The 19,663-nt window shown below is 37.7% G+C and overlaps 1 protein-coding gene across 4 annotated transcripts in view; it reads left to right on the plus strand.

Annotated features, from left to right (window-relative positions):
* The window catches only part of ptgir (prostaglandin I2 receptor), a 143,288-nt gene that overhangs the window by 51,695 nt on the left and 71,930 nt on the right, over positions 1-19,663 (plus strand). For 2 of the 4 annotated variants that reach the window (XR_007895391.1, XR_007895392.1), the window contains exons 3-4: positions 12,950-13,709; positions 17,604-17,663. Coding sequence is in view for 1 of the 4 variants with exons in the window: in XM_051679449.1 (XP_051535409.1) it covers positions 12,950-13,228 (279 nt within the window). In the remaining 3 variants the exon portion in view is untranslated. Of the gene's footprint in view, positions 1-12,949; positions 16,251-17,603; positions 18,402-19,663 lie in introns of those variants that run through there. The other 2 variants (XR_007895390.1, XM_051679449.1) reach the window with 2 other exon arrangements.

The raw sequence follows: 19,663 nt of genomic DNA on the forward strand, positions 1-19,663 counted from the left end.
CTCGTAGAAGTATAACCAAGTGAAAAATACACTTATATACAAAATACACTTATATTTAAGATACATTCTCTTAAAGCAAGTCTAAATATCATATATGTTGCTTCTAAAGTAAATGTATCTTTTTTAAAGGATTTTTAGACAATTTTAAATGGAAAAAAAGACAAATACACTTGATAACAATAGTATTTATTTTGTAGTGAAATTTTTACTTAATTAAACATAATTAAAAAGTATTTTTTCCTTTAATTCAGTGAATGTCATTTAGAGGTATTTTTAAAAGATGATTTTGTCCTCTTTATTGTTAGTAAGCACGTTTAAAACAACCTTTTAAGTCGGGGCACAAGCTGAATAGTCAGTTAAGAGCTAATGATTAATCGTTGCAATAATCACCCAAATAGTCGAATAATCGTTCTAATAATCTAATAGTTGCAGCCCTATTGCGTACTATTGTTTGTACAGATGACCTGAGGTACCTTCAGGTGTTTGGAAATTGCTCCCAAGGATGAAACTTGTGGAGGTCCACAATTTTATTTCTGAGGTCTTTGCGGATTTCTTTTGATTTTCCCATGATGTCAAGCAAAGGTGCACTAAGTTTGAAGGTAGGCCTTAAAATACATCCACAAGTACGCCTCCAGTTCAGTACACCTCCTATCAGAAGCTAATTGGCTAATTGTCTAAAGGCTTGACATCATTTTCTGGAATTTTCCAAGCTTCTTAAAGGCACAGTTAACTTAGTGTATGTAAACTTCTTACCCACTGGAATTGTGATATAGTCAATAAAAGTGAAACAATCTGTCTGTAATCAATTGTTGGAAAAATTACTTGAGTCATGCACAAGTAGATGTCCTAAACGACTTGCCAAAACTATAGTTTGCTAATATTAAATCTGTGGAGTGGTTAAAAAATTAGTTTTAATGACTTCAACCTAAGTCTATGTAAACTTATGACTTCAGCTGTATGTATATATATATATATATATAAAGTAACCACCTTTCCATTTACCGTCAGACAAGTATCCATCTAAACATGCAGATGGAAAATTACTTACACAAATGAAGTGGGCTCGCAAAATCACTACCCCGACGTCCCGGGGCTATTGTGTTTTCCAGCCGGGCTACCAAAATGCATCACCAGCCTGCCCAACGGGCTATCTGAAATAGTGTAATCAAATTCCTCTCTTGATTCACGTTATTCACTCTCTTGACTTGTTATTTTAAGGAAAAATACGATCGCGGAAGATTTTGATCATGCTGATTTGTCTGCAGTGAAGTTTAGCTTCAAAACATGTATCGAGTACGCAGCGCAGTTTCTCATGAATCTCCGTGCCGGAGCTATTGTTTTAAGAGAAACACATGATCAATAAAAAACTAAGCCCCACTTTCACGTGAATGCTTCATTTTGCGTGTCAGAATGTTTGAATCCATGTGCTAACACACACACACTATCATATATTCTGCTATATAAACAGCATAAAATAATTGGAGCACCATTTACTTGCCTCAAAAAACTCTGGTATTATTATTATTATTATTATTATTATTATTATATTGAATATATTGACACACTTTAATATGTGAATTATTCCATCAGAAAATGAACACATTTAGCATCGTCAGGCTTTTATTTGTGCTTAATGGATAAAACAATAGAGCTACACGCTGGGGTTTATGGCTGCTATAAATTTGACCTGCCACAAGGTGACACTGTTTTCAACACTCCTGATGCTTAGACTCTTTTACCGGAACAATCAGAGAAAAGCATCAAAGCTTTAAGAGTCATTATTTCTCCATCCCTCCTGCATCCAACTGCAAGTTCTGACGTTTGGGAAAGACAATTGGTGCTGCCACCCCCTGTAAAGCAGTGTCGTTCTCACTTAATTTACTGTTGCTAAGTGATAGAGATTGCGTGCGCAGTGGAGAACACTGCGAAAATCGCTGACACTTTTGTGTGTGTGTGAGTGTGTGACAACGTTAAGAGGAACATGGATTTACGCCGGTATTTCAGTTCTACTCGGCCCAAAAAAACAGGTCAGGATGAAGAAGGGACAGACAAAGAAAAGCAGACAGCCACAAAGCGGAAGAGTTCAGAAAAATCTGACTATGAGGCAAAAAGAAAGCGCAGCTTTTTGGTGTCATGGATAAAATAATTTCTGTGGCTGGAACATGACAAGGTAAACGACAAAATGTTCTGTCGAGTGTGTCGTCAATTCCCCACTATTTCTGACTCGACGATTGTTTTTGTCACTGGAACCAGTAAGTTTAGGAAAGACCCCATCAGAACCCATGACAAATCCCTGCATCACAAAAAGTGCATTGGTGCCCAGTCTGCAGCGTCTTTCCCAGAACGAATGCCAATTGCAAAAAACATACTAAAAATGAACCAAGCACAACAAGAAGTCCTGAAAGAACTTTTCAGAACAGCATACTATGTTGCAAAAAATTAATTACCATTGGCAAAATTTAGCCATCTTTGTAAACTTCAAACAGCAAATGGCCTAGACCTTGGTTCCACTTACCACAATGACCATGCTTGCAGATAGTTTATTGGAACAATAGCACAAACCTCAAGAGACCAGATTGAAAAGGAATTTCAAGAAATTCTTATCAATTCTTGCAGATGGCAGTACAGACACTGGTATCATAGAACAGGAGTTGGTTCAAGTCAGGTATGTGAGAGATAATGGTGACATATCCACATACATGATCAAATGTCAGCCAGTCAAGAGCTCAAATGCTGCAGGTGTTTTAGAAGCTATCAATGAGGCAGTGAACACCATGGATATCAGGGAAGACACATGGAAGGAGAAAGTAGGGTGTGCAAACTTTGATGGAGCTGCAGTGATGATGGATGAGAAATAGGGCTGCACCTAACGATAATTTTTTTGTCGATTAATCTAACGATTCTTTTTCCGATTAGTCGATTAATCTAACGACTAATTTGCCGATTATTCTGATGATTTTTTTATAATTATTACTTGATTAATATAATAATTAATTAACCCAAAATAAATATAAAAAACTTGTCTCATTAATATTTCAATATTTTATTAAATCATCTTCTCTTAAACACAAACAAATGTACAAGAAACAAAGTGTGCACTGCAGGGCATTATTCTGCAACAAAAAACAGTGTTACTATGAATGCAAACTTTAATACAGTGAAAAAGACACTCTATTAGCATAATATATATATATATATATATATATATATATATATATATATATATAATATAAATAAAAATTTCCAACATTCTTTTGAATGTCCATGTACTAAAATAAAATATTTGATGCCATGAGTGTACCTTAATTTACTATTACTATTATTTTGAATGGCCATGGAAAATGAAGCAATGTGATAACAATTTTACCTGGTCACAAAAAGTAGTCCGTTAGTTTACTGATGAACTTTCACCTTTTGCTGACCCTTTATGCTTCGCAGAGCTAATGTGTGCTTCTAAATCACTTGCACCTTTATTAGCAACTGACACATAAGTGCCAGCTTTACATGTCATACATTCTGCTTCCCACAGATCTCGACCTGGATGAAAGCATGGGAATTTTTTGTGCAAATCTTCTGTAAATTTGCACTTTCGTTTGGACATTGTTTCCACTCAGCTGTCATTTGCTGCTGCTGTCAAGCAACTGTTTGATGCCGAACACAACAGCGCTTCGCACGTTCGCGGAGAGATTGACAGGCAGGAATGTGGCCAATAGTTGCGAGAAGGCGGGACTTACAAAGAGGGGTTAAAGCAATGCAAATATGCATATGCACACACAATGAAGTATTAGACCAATAACCACATCATAATGCAACTAAAGCCGAATCCCGGACATTTTCGCAAATTTCGAAATTCCGGCCGGATGCTTTTTAAGGTCCGAAAAAGAGGACATGTCCGGGAAAAAGAGGACGTATGGTCACCCTACGTTAGCAGCGGTGCAGAAATTAATTTTAACATGGGGGGCGATGAGGAAACATTTAGAAAATCAATTTAAAGTGACTACTACTAACAGAAACACGTGTTGTAATACTAATATGTCATGCTTGGGTGGGGACAAAATGTAAACAGGACTTACGTTGCTGCCTAGCTGCTGTCTTGACAAAGCGCTCTGGGATGCTTTCACTTCAAGTGTTCGTTCATGGCGGTTGTACTGCTGTGATAAGCCATTTTCAATTTGCATAGCTTACACAGCATTGTTGGGTCACTGACTAAAATACTCCCACGCTTTAGATGACCGTAGGCGAGTTTTTTTTAGCTGCAGCTTGTTCTTCGGGGGAATCCATACTTAAACCGGGCGCTGCCATTTTAATTACCCCATTGCGATGCATGTTATGCAAATCGACGTATTTCTGCAAACGATGACGTCAATTATGTCGATGAATCATCCCAGCCCTATTGAGAAAACAGGAGTAGCTGGGAGACTGAAACAGAGGATACCCACATCATAACAATCCACTGTGTGGCACACAAATTAGAGCTAGCCGTACTGGATAGTATGAAAGGCTGTGAGTACCTGGTCAAATTTGAGGACACACTGAAAACCATCTTTAAGATGTACTAATATTCCCCAAAGAAGTGAAGAGAACTGACTGAAATAAGTGAACTGCTTAATGAGAAAGTGGCACATTGCAGTGGCCTGAAAAGCACACGGTGGCTCCCAAGCAGGTTAAGATGTCTGAAGGCTGTGGAAAAATTACACTCCCACTGTTGTGCATATGGAGAATATGGCAGGAGAAAGTGATATTAAGTCAGAGGATGCTGCCAAAGCAAAGGGGGTGGTGCAGGAGATGAAGACCAAGAAATTTGTTCGCTTCCTACATTTCATGTTGGACTACAGCACCATATTATCCAATTGCAGTACTGGTTTTCAGCACGACAACTTATACATCACGCAAACAAATCAGTTAGTTGAGAGCACCACATCGTGCTTACTCAGCCTGAAAACAAAACCAGGAGAATACCAGAAAGCCTTGGACACAAAGTTCACAGTGAAAGATGAAGGTAGCATGTGCTACTGTGGAACTCAGCTAACAAACAGCCAGCGACCTGCTAGAAGAGGTGAGCGCACAGACAAAGACACCATTGGTGCAGAGTTTCAGAGGATTATTGACAACACAGTTAAGTACATGGACAGCAGATTTAAAAATCTGTCTGAAAAACCTCTCTCTTGTTTCAAAGTTTTTGACCCTTCCACTCTTCCCCACCCCAGAGAAGAGCTGGCAAATTATGGGGATGGAGAGGTGGATTATCTTGTCACACATTTTGCCAGTTTGCTAAATGAGGAAGAGAAGGAGAAAATTCCACAAGAATGGATGGATCTAAAAATGTGGCTTTTAGAGCACCGGGGTAGCAAGCTAGATTGCTTGTACAAAGATCTCCTCACTGAGAATCCAGAACACCTCTCTCATATCTTGTTGTTGGTGAAAATGCTGACACTAAGTCCATCGACAGCCATCTGTGAGAGAGGATTTTTCCTGCATGAACCGAGTGAAAACATCATATCGTACTTCTCTACAGTCTGAAACACTGAATGACCTCATGCAACTCTCCATAAATGGGGAATCGGTTGAATCTTTTTGCCCTGACAAGGCAGTTAGTTCCTGGATGTTTTCTGGAAGAGGTTCAAGACACCTGGAACATAAAACCCCAGCAAGAACAAAGAGCAAAGAAGTAGAGACTGATGCACAGGAGGAGAAAGCTGATGAAGGAGATGCTATGCCCTCAACATCGAGTGGCATTTTCTCATCTGTGACTTCAGTTGATATCTCAGATTCAGAATCTGACACAGACTGATTCATGTTCCGTACTGTTCACACAAGTTCATAGAAATTTCAGTTAAGTTAGAACCAGATGCATATTTGTATTGATGATTCTAATTTGATTATTTTATATCCAATTGTTGATATTTGTGTTTTGAAAAAGTTTTTGATTGATGTTTTGACTCCTAACCAATTTTCTACATTAAAAAAAAATGTCTTTTTTTATTTGGGCTAGTAAAATTCATCCTAAGGGCTACCAGAGATTTTGAAATTTTGCAAGCCCTGAAGACATAAAAACAATTATAAATGTAAAAATAAGAATTATAATGATGATAATAATCACTGAAATATAAATTATGGTTCGAGGTGAATGTGTTTTTGTATTATTTTATGTTTTAATCATAGATGTATCGGCTGAAGAGTCGTGGTCACAATGAACTGCTCTGTGGAAATAAAGTGAACTCCTGAGCTGAGATGTCTGGGTCATTTGCAGCACTCATAGACGATACTGTTCTTGCAAAAAAAAAATTCAGAAGACAGAAACAAAGAAAGAGTGAAAACTTTTTAGATGCACGTGTTCCACGAGACTGCACGCCTCCGTACAAACAGTGCGTCAGACATGCGCATAGACGGCTTTTCTGTCATCTGTTCTTAATCATATAATAAAGTGTGTTTCTTCAAGCGTGTGCCTGTGTGCAGCAGAGCAAATTATTTGTAATATTAATTTGATAATAATAATAGCCTAATAATAATAATAATAATTTAATACATTAATGGGAAAACGAGCCAAATATCGTCTTGACATCGTCAAAGGCATCAGCTATTGGCGATCACTCTGACCATCGTCGATCCCCGAGATCAATGACTAGACGTACAGTATATCTCACTTTGGGCAAAAGTGCGAATTGCTTTCGGATACAGACAGCCATGAACGAAGCAGCAGATCAAACAACAGTGTGAATTGCCACTTAAGAGTATTTTTTTAAATTGCATAATTGCATGACATGTCAACATGATCACACAGGAAGTTGGCATGCTGTTTCCGGAATTTCCGGTACCCTAGGATCAGCGACAGTATGCCGATTCACTAACATACAACATTTCCCACCAGACATTTTTGCATCGGTTTCAGTGTTTTTACCTTCCTACATGGCTCGACTGGCAGCGCGTTGCATCAGCAGCGTGAGAGACCCGTGTTCGTATCCATGTTGAAACCAGGAAGTATCATGTTCAGTTAATCAGTGGCGAGCGTGATTTGGAGGTTGCACTTTTCCCCCTGGAGTGTGAAAAGCCTATCTTATACTCACAGGGAGGCTGTCACCTGAAACCTTGCTTTAACCAATCAATGCAGATTGTACCTGACAAAACTCATTCGGTATTTCGGCCATGCACACACAAAGTTGACACCTTTAGGAGATTCACAGTCCTATTCGACCATATATTAAAGCCCTGGAGCAAGATTAGGCAGCATCTGGGCCAAAAATATTAGCTGATAATTAGTGCCTTTATAACTGATATCCTGATATTTCATCAGTTGAAAAGCCACATATGGGGAAATGTAATTATTCACAGAGATTTGATCAATTGCAATACATCACTTCTCCCTGAGCAGACTTGGAAAAAAAACATTTTCACAAGGCTAACTACCATTTAGAGCTCCATAACATTTTTCCTGGCATTAATGGTTGACTCAAGCATTTAAAGGGATAGACATACACTGAATAATGAAGAATGAGAAAGGCTTCTCTTTTGGATTAATCTGAGATGACAGAACTCTCTTTTCCATTTCCCAAGTTGTTTTTGGTGTCATGCATGTTTTGCTTGAAGCAGAGGTTTGTTTCATGGAAAATTTGGATGCGAAATTAAACGGAAATGAGCAATTGAGGAACCAGGTATTAGCAATAAAAACCATGCCTGATTTCAAGCCGATCTTGAAGAACATGTTCCACAGTCTGGGGGAAATGGATTACTTTAGCAACCATTGGACATGCACGATGCATAACAAGTTCTGTGCCAAAAGTTTAATGACTGTCATTACGTCTCTGACAAATAATCTGTCTTTATTCGTCCTATGAGGCAATTTGCACAATCTGTGATGTGATTGTGGGAATTTGAGCCCCTGAGAACAGTGAAATGGGATGCTTCACATCTGTGCAGTTTCCTCCCATCAACGGTCCTGGTCTCTGTTTATAAGCTAAACTTCAAAGTCTTGCGACGCAGAAAAGACTGCGCCAACATGCAGACCTGTTGTTTTTTTGTTTTGTTTTTCCAGAACGCAGCCTTAATCATAGAACTAATCTGTTGACTGTTTTTTGCAGGAAATCTGAGATTGCTCATAACAAATATTTTTTGCAATGATGTTGTGTTTCATTGTTATGTTTATTACAGTTTAAGAGAATGCTTGTTTTGTCTTAAAATCGAGTGCTTTTGACAGTTCCAAGGAGTACAACCCATCCTAAAAAACAAACGGACCTTTCTCTTGATGTTTCTCTTCTACTCGTCTTTGACTTGAAATCATGCTGTATTTTCTTGGCCACTGTCATTGTACTGTGCGAAATGTTTTTAAAAAAGTACACAGCTTATCTGTCGAATATGTACAATATGGCCAACGTGGTACATTTCAATGTGGGGGATTTAAAAGCTTATGTGAAAACAATAGCAAAATAACTTCTGTGTTCAACAGAAGAAAGGAAAACATGCAGGTTTGGAACGACAAGCATAAACTGTATTACCCGTTTGTCATTAGTATTTATTTATTCACTATGGAGCGGTTAACCAAATTAGTTTATTCATGTTACCTCTGTGAAAATGAGTCTTGGATTGGAAGCTACCTAAAATTACTACAGGGAAATCACAACTTTTTTAGGTAGGAAAACATTGTGTATTTTGGGTTTTTTGAATTGAATGCTCGGTTCTTCCATCCTCTATATTGTTGCTTATACTGTATATAAATATGTTTCATTCCAATTTGGGTTAGTTTCATATGTGGAAACAAATTGGATACGTATCAGATTTTTTCCAATGTGCCTTCAGTAGTGATGTCAAAAGTACCAGTACTTTGGTACCAAGTCAATACTAAAATAAAAAAGATGTAATGATATCAGGGTTTCTGCAGTAGGCAGGTCCCAGCAAAAAAATAATTATTGTGTCTGACTGACACAAGGCTGCTTCCAAATGCACTAACGCTTATGAGCGCGTGTCGTTACGCCTTGTAAACTGAAGTGTACAGTTAATTAAATGAAAACAGTGAAATGTCTTAGTGTGATTATAAAACCGCTGATTTAATTACAGTAAATAAATACAGTCTGCAAACACCGACTGATCAAAACACATTTTATGAGCGTCACGTGCTGTGCTTGTTATAGTAGATGACTGAAGAGAGCACACGTTTACTGTAAAGCACGCAGCGCCAGCAGACAATATATTTCTATAATCAAATCACAGCATTTTGCACTTTAATAATCACAGTGGGCCATATAACCAACATCTAAACCAGAGATATGAATCTACCGTCCAAAAAAAAAAAAAGAAAAAGCCTTCATAACTACTGTATAGTGCAATGTAGTATTTACAGTAATAATAATAATTATTATTATTATTATTATATTTAAGAAATATCTCACAAGCAAGAGTGCTGTACATACTAAATATAAGTTTTTATCAGTGTTTTCATTTATATTATGATGCTTTGTCTTAAAGGAATTTATTTGACAAAAATAAGATAATTTTGTGTTTTGAATTACGCTGTGAGAATCTTTGCTAAAGCACTTCATCTGATTAAAAAAAAAATACAATGGTGTGTTGAAAAGTAATTTTCATTATTTTCATTTGATTAAAGTTTTATTAATTAATTTGATTAGACACTATTTTGATGATGAAATTGATTAAACTTTAAAATGTGGAACGGACAACACAGAATATGGGGTTTGATTTACCGTGTATATAGGCCTGTTATGGTTTAAAACATTTAGTTGCAAGTCATGTCTTTTCTAATTGACACATTCAGTTCCTTTTTAAGGAAATAAAATTAAATTAAAGTTTTTAGCAGTTGGGTTCAGCAATGCATTTGGATCACACGTAGTGAAATATGTGAATTAAATGATAAGAGGTAGATTTATGTAACTGTGCTCTTTACTTGTGGTACTCATACAGAAAACAGTATCTATAAGTTTATTAATTATTAATAATGAATTCAATATTAATTGTTAATAATAATACATTCCACCAATGAACCCTAGTGGCCCACTGCCTGTCCCAAGTCAGGATAAAGGAGGAGGGTTGGGCATGGGCTAGCGACCCCATCCTGTAAAAACACCCCTGCTACGGAAACATTGACAAGGGAAAACACTTATGTCATTGGACGTCAGGGCAAAGCAGACAAGGCAACTGGACAAATGAAGGATGGGGATCAAAGCCGTGAGGATGTCCCTACTCTGACAGCGGAACTTCTGATGCCAAAATCTCACACCAGAGTTGGATGCTGGAACATGCAGACTCGGTTTCAAACTGGAAAGTTGGCGCAAGCAGTGAGTGAGATGAACCACTACAACCTGAGCCCGCTCGTCATCACAGAGTCAAGGCGGACCGGCACCGGAAAACAAAAACTCAACACAGGACAGTTAAGAGAGAGCTGAAAGCAAGAAAATTGACCCTCCAGGCAGTCCCCACAGCAGCAGCTGACAGAGACAGGTGGTGCTCCCTTGTCTTCACCTCAAGCACTGCAAGGTGCAAAGAGGACTGAGAGAGATTATAATAATAATAGTAATAATAATAATAATAATAATAACTTAATTTGTATAGCACCTTTCAGCAATATAGTACAAAGTGCTAAAAATGTAACATATTCACATAATAGGAAATAAAAGTATATAAAAAGAGTTTTTAAATGAGAAATGAAAACAGACACAGATTCAGCAGATCTAATATCCCAGGGCAGGCTGATCCAAAATCATGGGGCCTTCACAACAAATGCTCTGTCGCCTTTAGTTTTGCATCTGAAGCTTGGAACAGACAACAGTTCTCGACAGGAAAATCTAAGAGGTCTAACTGTTTCGTAAATTCTTAATAGTTCTGACTATTACAATTCCAGTTGGTCAGAAGTTTACATACACTAAGTTAACTGTGCCTTTAAGCAGCTTGGAAAATTCCAGAAAATGATGTCAAGCCTTTAGACAATTAGCCAATTATCTTCTGATAGGAGGTGTACTGAATTGGAGGTGTACTTGTGAATGTATTTTAAGGCCTACCTTCAAACTCAGTGCCTCTTCGCTTGACATCATGGGAAAATCAAAAGAAATCAGCCAAGACCTCAGAAAATAAACGTGGAACTCCGCAAATCTGGTTCATCCTTGGGAGCAATTTCCTTGTGAAGATGCTGGAGGAAACATGTAGACAAGTATCTGTATCCACAGTACAACGAGTCCTATATCGACACAACCTGAAAGGCTGCTCAGCAAGAAAGAAGCCACTGCTCTAAAACCGCCATAAAAAAGCCAGACTACAGTTTGCAAGTGCACATGGGGACAAAGATCTTACTTTCTGGAGAAATTTCCTCTGGTCTAATGAAAAAAAAATTGAACTGTTTGGCCATAATGACCATCGTTATGTTCGGAGGAAAAAGCAGAAGAACACCATCCCAACCATGAAGCATGGGGGTGGCAGCATGATGTTGTGGGGGTACTTTGCTGCAGGAGGGACTGGTGCACTTTACAAAATAGATGGCATCATGAGGAAGGAAAATTATGTGGCTATATTGAGGCAACATCTCAAGACATCAGCCTGGATGTTAAAGCTCGGTCGCAAATGGGTCTTCTAAATGGACAGTGACCCCAAGCATACCTCCAAAGCTGTGGAAAAATGGCTTAAGGGCAACAAAGTCAAGGTATTGAAGTGGCCATCACAAAGCTCTGACCTCAATCCGATGGAAAATGTGTGGGCAGAACCGAAAAAACACATGTGAGCAAGAAGGCCTACAAACCTGACTCAGTCACACCAGTAATATTTGGAGGAATGGGCCAAAATTCAAGCAACGTATTGTAAGAAGCTTGTGGAAAGCTACCAAAACGTTTGACCCAAGTTAATCAATTTAAAGGCAATGCTACCAAATACTAACAAAGTGTATGTAAACTTCTGACCCACTGGGAATGTGATGAAAGAAATAAAAGATTAAATAATTAATTCTCTCTACTATTATTCTGTCATTTCACATTCTTTTTTTTTTATCCCCATTTTCTCCCCAATTTGGCATGCCCAATTCCCACTACTTACTAGGTCCTCGTGGTGGTGCAGTTACTCACCTAAATCCGGGTGGCAGAGGACAAGTCTCAGTTGCCTCTGCTTCTGAGACAGTCAAAATGTGCATCTTATCACATGTATGACACCGCGGAGACTCACAGCATGTGGAGGCTCATGCTATTCTCCACGATCCACGCACAACTTACCAAGCGCCCCACTGAGAGTGAGAACTACTAATCGTGACCACGAGGAGGTTACCCCATGTGACTCTACCCTCCCTAGCAACCAGGCCAATTTGGTTGCTTAGGAGACATTGCTGGAGTCACTCAGCACACCCTGGATTCGAACTCGCGACTCCAGGAGTGGTATTCAGCGTCAATACTTGCTGAGCTACCCAGGCCCCCTGACATTTCACATTCTTAAAATAAAGTAGTGATCCTAACTGACCTAAGACAGGGAATGTTTTCTATGATTAAATGTCAGGAATTATGAAAAACTGAGTTTAAATGTATTTGGCTAAGTTGTATGTAAACTTCTAACTTCAACTGTAGATAACAACACTTTGTCTTACACATTGTGTATGTAGTGCTGTTCTTTGCTGCTGGCAAGGTGTGTTTCACATGTATATAATATTACATTATTGAGCTTCAATGGCAATTACATTTCAACCTTAAAAAAACTAGAAATAGCCTACATTATCCATCAAGACTGTCGTTCTACATAACTTGCTGAAAATAAGAAATAGAAAATACGATTTGGGCCACATTCAGCTGCAGTGTGAATGTGGCCTACTGGCGAGCTGTTGAGTTCAGTCAGGTGTGTTTGATTAGGGAGAAATCAAAAATGTGAAGTGTTTGCGGCTTCCAGGACAAGTTTGGGAACCACTGATATTGAAGAACCACCCCCCAATGATAGCCCTGTTTCCCACTGAGCTAATCTCTCTCTCTCTCTCTTTCAGATCTGTGGCTTTGTGAATGCCATTAGTCCGGTGGGGAATGACCAGCAGAATCTCATGGCATTTCGCTTCTCTGCTTTTAACCCCATCTTGGACCCTTGGATCTTCATCATCTTCCGCAAGGCAGTCTTCCACCACCTCCGCTCTTTCTTCCGCTGCTGTTTCCCCAGAGACGCGGTGAAGACCACAGCTCAAACTGCCCTGTCCTCCCCTTTGGAGGCTGGAGACCCTAACCAAACATCCAGCATCCAGAACAAAATCTACTGCAGCCTTCCCCAATGAGGCTTTGAAGAACAGGGCATTTCTTGTCAAAGTTCTCATGGCATTGTGCACTTAAGTATTTCAAGAGGTGAAGTTGAGACTAGGAAACTTTGATCGAGACTTGTTTTGTGTTAAGAACCAAGAATGAAAACATGGACATCATCAAGGACCCATCAACAGCCAAAGTTTCATGGCAATGGAGAAGAAAATATTTTGTAAATATGTGAACAAACATTTAGGCTTAAGTAGGCTCTTCTGTGTATGTAACCCACAAAATGTGGGTACTAGAGATGGTGTACAGACATGCAAGTGTGTTCTCTAGAATAATTCAGAACTGAACATGAAGGTACAAACAACCAGTGTCATTTAAGAATAAGCAAAGTTGGGGCAGGGGCATGTACCACCAACCACACGCAAACACAGAACAGCTTGCACAGATCGTCAGTTATTCTGCAGTTTGCCAGTAATCACAAAGCATTGAACATGCTCTTGAAGATCACAGGTAAGCAGTCTGCTCAGAAATTGACTAATGAAAGGGAAAATTTAGATTTACAGCAGAGTCATAATACAAAAGTGACTGATGATGACACCTCTAATGTTACCAACCAAAAGGCAAGGGTGGTTAACTATACAAGCAGTTATACAAATTTAAGGCTTTTCACACTATGCCTAACACTGAGGTTAATGTCTTTTTAAACCTGAGTAAAGGAGACTTTTAACCCTGGCTTATGCAACATCTCACACTTTAATGCTTGCCTCATTAAGTATTTGAACATTTAAAAATATAAAATAGTGTCGGCAAACAAGTTAATTGGAGTGATGAGGAGACATTTCCACAAATGATAAAGGAGTTATTCAAACTGAATACATGCTGTACTTGTCCAATTAATGTAATTAAACACAAATATGAAAATAAGAATATTAAGCCAGGATTAAATATGACAACCCAGGATTAATTAATAACCTGGTATGAACAGTGTGAAACGTGGAACAAGACAACCCCTGATTATTTTATCCTAGGGTTAAAAATGACCAATTCAGTTGTGAAAAGTCCATTTATATGGTCTCAAATCAGTGAAAAAATTTAATGAAAAGACAACGAAGGCTATTATGTTTGTTCCTCTCCCCTTTCTTGGTGTTTAAAGAAACAATATGCCATTTTAAATTTAAATCATACTGTTTTTTGGATAATTTAATTTGGATAAAATAAGTCACATTCCTGATAAACTGCTAAAACAAGAGGAATTTATGTAAACACATTTATTAGAGAATTTATGTAAAAAAATAAAATAAAAACAAAATAGATTTAAAAATATATATTTCAGTTATTTTATGGCGGTTCATATGTATGGATAATATAATTTAATTGTAATGATTTTGTATAGTGTAAAAAGCTTTCTCCATACTGAATGTTCAGAACTTGGTTCAACCTATCCTGCCCAAATCAATGCATGTCTGCTTTCATAACTGCTCACAAAGCATAATCCTACATTTAAAACCATGGATATCTGACTTTAAAGGCATAGTTCACCCAAAAATGAAAATTCTCTTACCATTTACTCACCCTCATGCCATCCCAGATGTGTGACTTACTTTCCACATCTGAAGATATGGATTTAACCACTGGAGCCGTGTGGATTACTTTTATGCTACCTTTGTGCTTTTTTGATCTTCAGAGTTCTGGTCACCATTCACTTGCATTGTGAGGACCAACAGAGCTGAAATATTCTTCTAAGAATCTTTGTTTGTGTTCTGCTGAAGAAAGTAAGTCACACATCTGGGATGGCATGAGGGTGAGTAAATGATGAGAGAATTTTCATTTTGGGTGAATTATCCCTTTAAGACTTTAAGCATGACTTTAAGAAAGAACACTTGCTTTTGTCTACCATATCTAGTGATTATTGTAATGGAACCATGCAACATTGCGTTGATACATATTTATAGACAGTTTGCTGCTATTATAAGACTACACGTTGCTCCAAGACAGCTGTTACCAAACAGCTGAGAACAAATGGACATGTTTCATATGTTTTACTATGGTATTTCTTAGGAAACTGCCATTGATTGTACCAGAAAAAAAAAATCGGATTTTTTTATTTTTTTTATTTTATTTTTTTATCTTTTTTTTTGTTTTGTTTTTATTATTTCATTGGAAAAGGTTACTACTGAAGTTCAAGAAACCATATTTCCACAGACTGATCTCACGGGAAAAATCTGTGAATATTTTGTTTGCTAAAATCTATGTGTAACACATTCATGGAAAGGCTTGATAACATAAATAATAGTTAAATAATGGACTTAAACCAAAAGACACAAACACACACAGGTGTCGGACAGCTGTCCGTAACTCTCTCTCTGTCGCACTGCCGTCTCCAGTCGGCCTTTATCCCTCTCGGGCCTGATTAGGAGCCGGGTGTATAGAATCACGACCCGGCCCTGCCCTCCGCCCTGCCACACTATGCTTTCTGAATGTCTGAACTGTCCCCCAGTGGCCGGAGCTGGACTTTCAGTCACGCACATGTGCAACAGTGCTGAGAGCAAAACGGCTTTCTTCCACTTACTTCTTTGAATGGATGTGATGCAAAAGGCACAAATGTTGTTTGTTCCTAGCCAAGATCAAAAGGTATGTGACGTCAAAGGCAATTTTCAGGGCATAAATATTAGTCCCATGCTAATGCGGCACATCGGTCCAAATTTAGGTGGAAAGACATTCGGAACTAACACGGCAATTTTCCGTGCGATCATATTGATTTTCCCACCAGGTCCAAAGTAATATGGTTGTAAACACTACTGACATTGGGGAACCACCACAGAGGAATGGGCCAACCAATTTTATCTATAATTTTATCAACTATAATTTTGCCCTATAACAAAGAAATCTACTTTTATGTTGTCACTCCATTAATTATGATGTCTGAAAAATCAAAGCATTCTTTGTAGAGGGAAATGTCACAGTCTAAAGGATAATAAAAAAGGTTCAAATAAATTTTTTTTTTTAAACTACATAGGCCTATACAGTAATATAAGCAAAAAAAAATAAAAAATAAAAAAATAAAAAAAAATATATATATATATATATATATATATATATATATATATATATATATATATATATTATTGAATGGTAATGAATAGGGAAATCCAAGTTGACTGAAAAATTATTTTAAAAGTGTTTTGCATTACATAGTGGACAGAATTAAATCTGATATAAATGGTACTGTTTCCTGAGAATAACCCACAAAGGGGCCATTCAGACTCGCAACAAATGAAACAGAATGCAGGTGTTTTGAACTGTTTAAAACAGTGCTCCTGCGCGAGATGCTGAAACAACATTTACATCAAAAAACAGCACAGAGGGTTGCAAAAACTTATTCAGTGAACAGCCCCTGACGCATGTCTTTTTAGTGTCCAGAAAGATCCCTGATAGCACACGTACATCACCCAGAAGTCTAAATGTGTGTGTTTACATTTGGAAGACATATTTTTAAGGTTGTTTGCTGATCCTCTCGGATGTCAATAAGACAATGTCTTTGAGACGTTTATGATTTTAAATATTTGTAAATCTGATCTTTTGAAGATGTTTAGCAGATGTTAATTAGAATGTGATGCTTTCCAGATAAAACATTCTTAAAGAGACATCTCAGAGATGCACATGTGCTATCTAAGATCAGGAAGCCATTACTTCAGTGTTCTATATCAAACTAAACTAAATTGTAGCTGTCGTTCATGTGTGTACAATGAAAACATGTTTGACCGGAAGTTAAATTCCCTTTCTTCCCCACTATGTTAGAAGCGTGTTATGTCTGCATTGCATGCTATAAATTTGATGCCATGTGTTGTGAAATAATATTTTGTGTGTTTGTAAATTGAAACATAGCCGAACTAAGTTTCTTTGCACTTTTGTACAGTCAAAACCGTGTTAAATTGCACTCTGCAGCTTCAGTTGTGTACATTGTGTTTGTTCATGTACTGTTGACTCATGCTAGAAAAAGGAAAAGAATTGCTTGTTCATGGACACTTAGTAAAGAAAACAACACCCTGTCCACACAAACATGTGTCTTTGTCTATGTCTCAGGACCATAATCACAGTAACCATTATGATATTTTGTTTTTTAAACATAGAGTGGCATTTCAAATAATCAAAGTTAAATTCAAACTACTTTTTTCCTATGCCTGTTACGTTCTCCTAGTTGAAGCTATTTTATAAAGAGAAATGTGTTAAAGGGACAGTTCACCCCAAAATTTGTCATCGTTTACTCACCTTCGTGTTGTTCCAAATCTATATCACTATTTGTGGAACACAAAAGGAGATCTCAGGCAGAATGACAACCTCAGTCAATTTTAACTTTCATTGTATGGGAAAAAAATGCCTAACATCTCCTTTTGTGCTCTACAGAAGGAACGTCCAACGAGTTTGGAACAACATGAGAGTGAGCAACACCCCAGCACATTTCAGGTAATTTAGCACAGACTCAACCCTCTTTTCAAATCTCATGCTGCTGGTAATAACATTGAGTATGTAATGGTTTCATAATTTGAGAACAAGTCTCAGAGGCATTGTGTTTACATTACAGTAAATGTATGTTTGCTTTATGCTGTTAGTCTAAGCAAGCGTCAAATGGATTGAGCTGCAATGCTTTAGTGGGTGTAAAATGCATGGCAGATGTGGGTTGCCATCCCTCTCTGTAATGAATGGCTTTCCAGTATGACTTTCGGCAGTCTGTTGTTAATACTCATTCATTTGAAGAGGAGGCTCGGTTGCCATCAAGCACTTAAAAAACAACTAGCAATGAATTAAAGTAAATGGAAATTTAAACAAACAAACCAAACACTATGTAAACAAGAACTTCACCTCAAGGCGAACCCGGTAATATATCAGGCAAGGGATAGTTTACAGAAAACTGAAAATTCTGGGTTTTTTTGTTTGTTTTTTTCTTCCGTGGAACATAAGAGGAGAAATGTTGACACTGCTCTTGCCCATACAATGAAAGTCAATAGGGACTGAGGCTGTCAGTCCCTATCATTCTGCTTAACCTAATTTTCTGTGTTCCACATAAGAACGCCATACGACTTTGTAAGAACATGAAGTTAAGTAAATTACAAAATTTTCATTATTGGGGTCAACTATGCTTTTAAATTAAAATTCTCTCATCATTTACTCACCCTCATGCCATCCCAGATGCATATGACTTTCTTTCTTCTGCTAAACACAAACAAACATTTTTTAGAAGAATATCTCAGCTCTGTCGTTCCATTCAATGTAAGTAATTGGTGGCTTGAACTTTGAAGCTCCAAAAAGCATATAAAGTCAGCATAAAAGTAATCCATAAGACTCCAGTGGTTAAATCTATGACATAATAGGTGTGGGTGAGAAACAGATCAATATTTTTATAAAAAAAAAACAAAAAAAATATGCACTTTCAATCAGCTCTCCTATGCGTGGTCACGAGAGGTCTTTTTTTTTTCTCTCGCCGATTTGCATTCTTCATGCATATTGCCACCTACTGGGCTGTTGTGCAAATATGATTATATGATTATTTATTCTTTCCTTTCCTTTATCCCTCCCCTTTGTTTCTTTCTCATCCATGCCCAGTTGGTGGGAATATGCACAAAGAATGTGAATCGCCAAAATACAGAATTGGGCTGTTTGAAAGTGGAGCTTTTTATAAGGATATATAAGGACTTGAAATATTGATCTGTTTCTTACCCACACCAATCATATCACTTCTGAAGACATGGATTAAACCACTGGAGTCATATGGATTACTTTTATGCTGCGTTCATGTGCTTTTTGGAGCTTCAAAGTTATAGCCATCATTCACTTGAATTGACATTGTATGGACCTACAGAGCTGAGATATTCTTCTAAAAATCTTCATTTGTTTTCTGCAGAAGAAAGTCATACACATCTGGGACGGCATGAGGCTTAGTAAATGATGAAAGAATTTTAATTTTGGGTGAACTATTCCTTCAATGGGAGGCAAATTATAAAAGTGTATTGTCTAGAATACTAAAATCAAAGCTTGTGGTAATTTGTTGTAGTAGGGAACATGGTGGTGAAGTGGACTAAAGCACTGAACTGGTAAGCAGAAGGTTGTTGGTTCAATCCCCACAGCCACCACCACTGGGTCCTTGAGCAAGGCACTTAACTCCAGGTTGCTCTGGGGGGATTGTCGCTGTAATAAGGGCACTGTAAGCTGCTTTGGATAAAAGTGTCTGCCAAATGCATAAATGTAAAAAAAAAAAAAAAAAAAAAAAGCATCATGCAGCAAGATGCACTTATAATTTGATGTTTCTCTTAACCTGACACAGCATCTAAAAAGTAGTGGTGGAGATTTTGATTCATCCCAGTGACTATGGTCTTTTGAATCCTTCACCAAAAAGACTTGTTCAGTGACTTTCTTTAAATTACACCTCTGCGCTAATAGGTGGCAACAATTGAGTGCAAATGAGTCAT

The sequence above is a fragment of the Myxocyprinus asiaticus genome, chromosome 39, assembly GCF_019703515.2.
Source record: "Myxocyprinus asiaticus isolate MX2 ecotype Aquarium Trade chromosome 39, UBuf_Myxa_2, whole genome shotgun sequence".
Taxonomy (NCBI): domain Eukaryota; kingdom Metazoa; phylum Chordata; class Actinopteri; order Cypriniformes; family Catostomidae; genus Myxocyprinus; species Myxocyprinus asiaticus.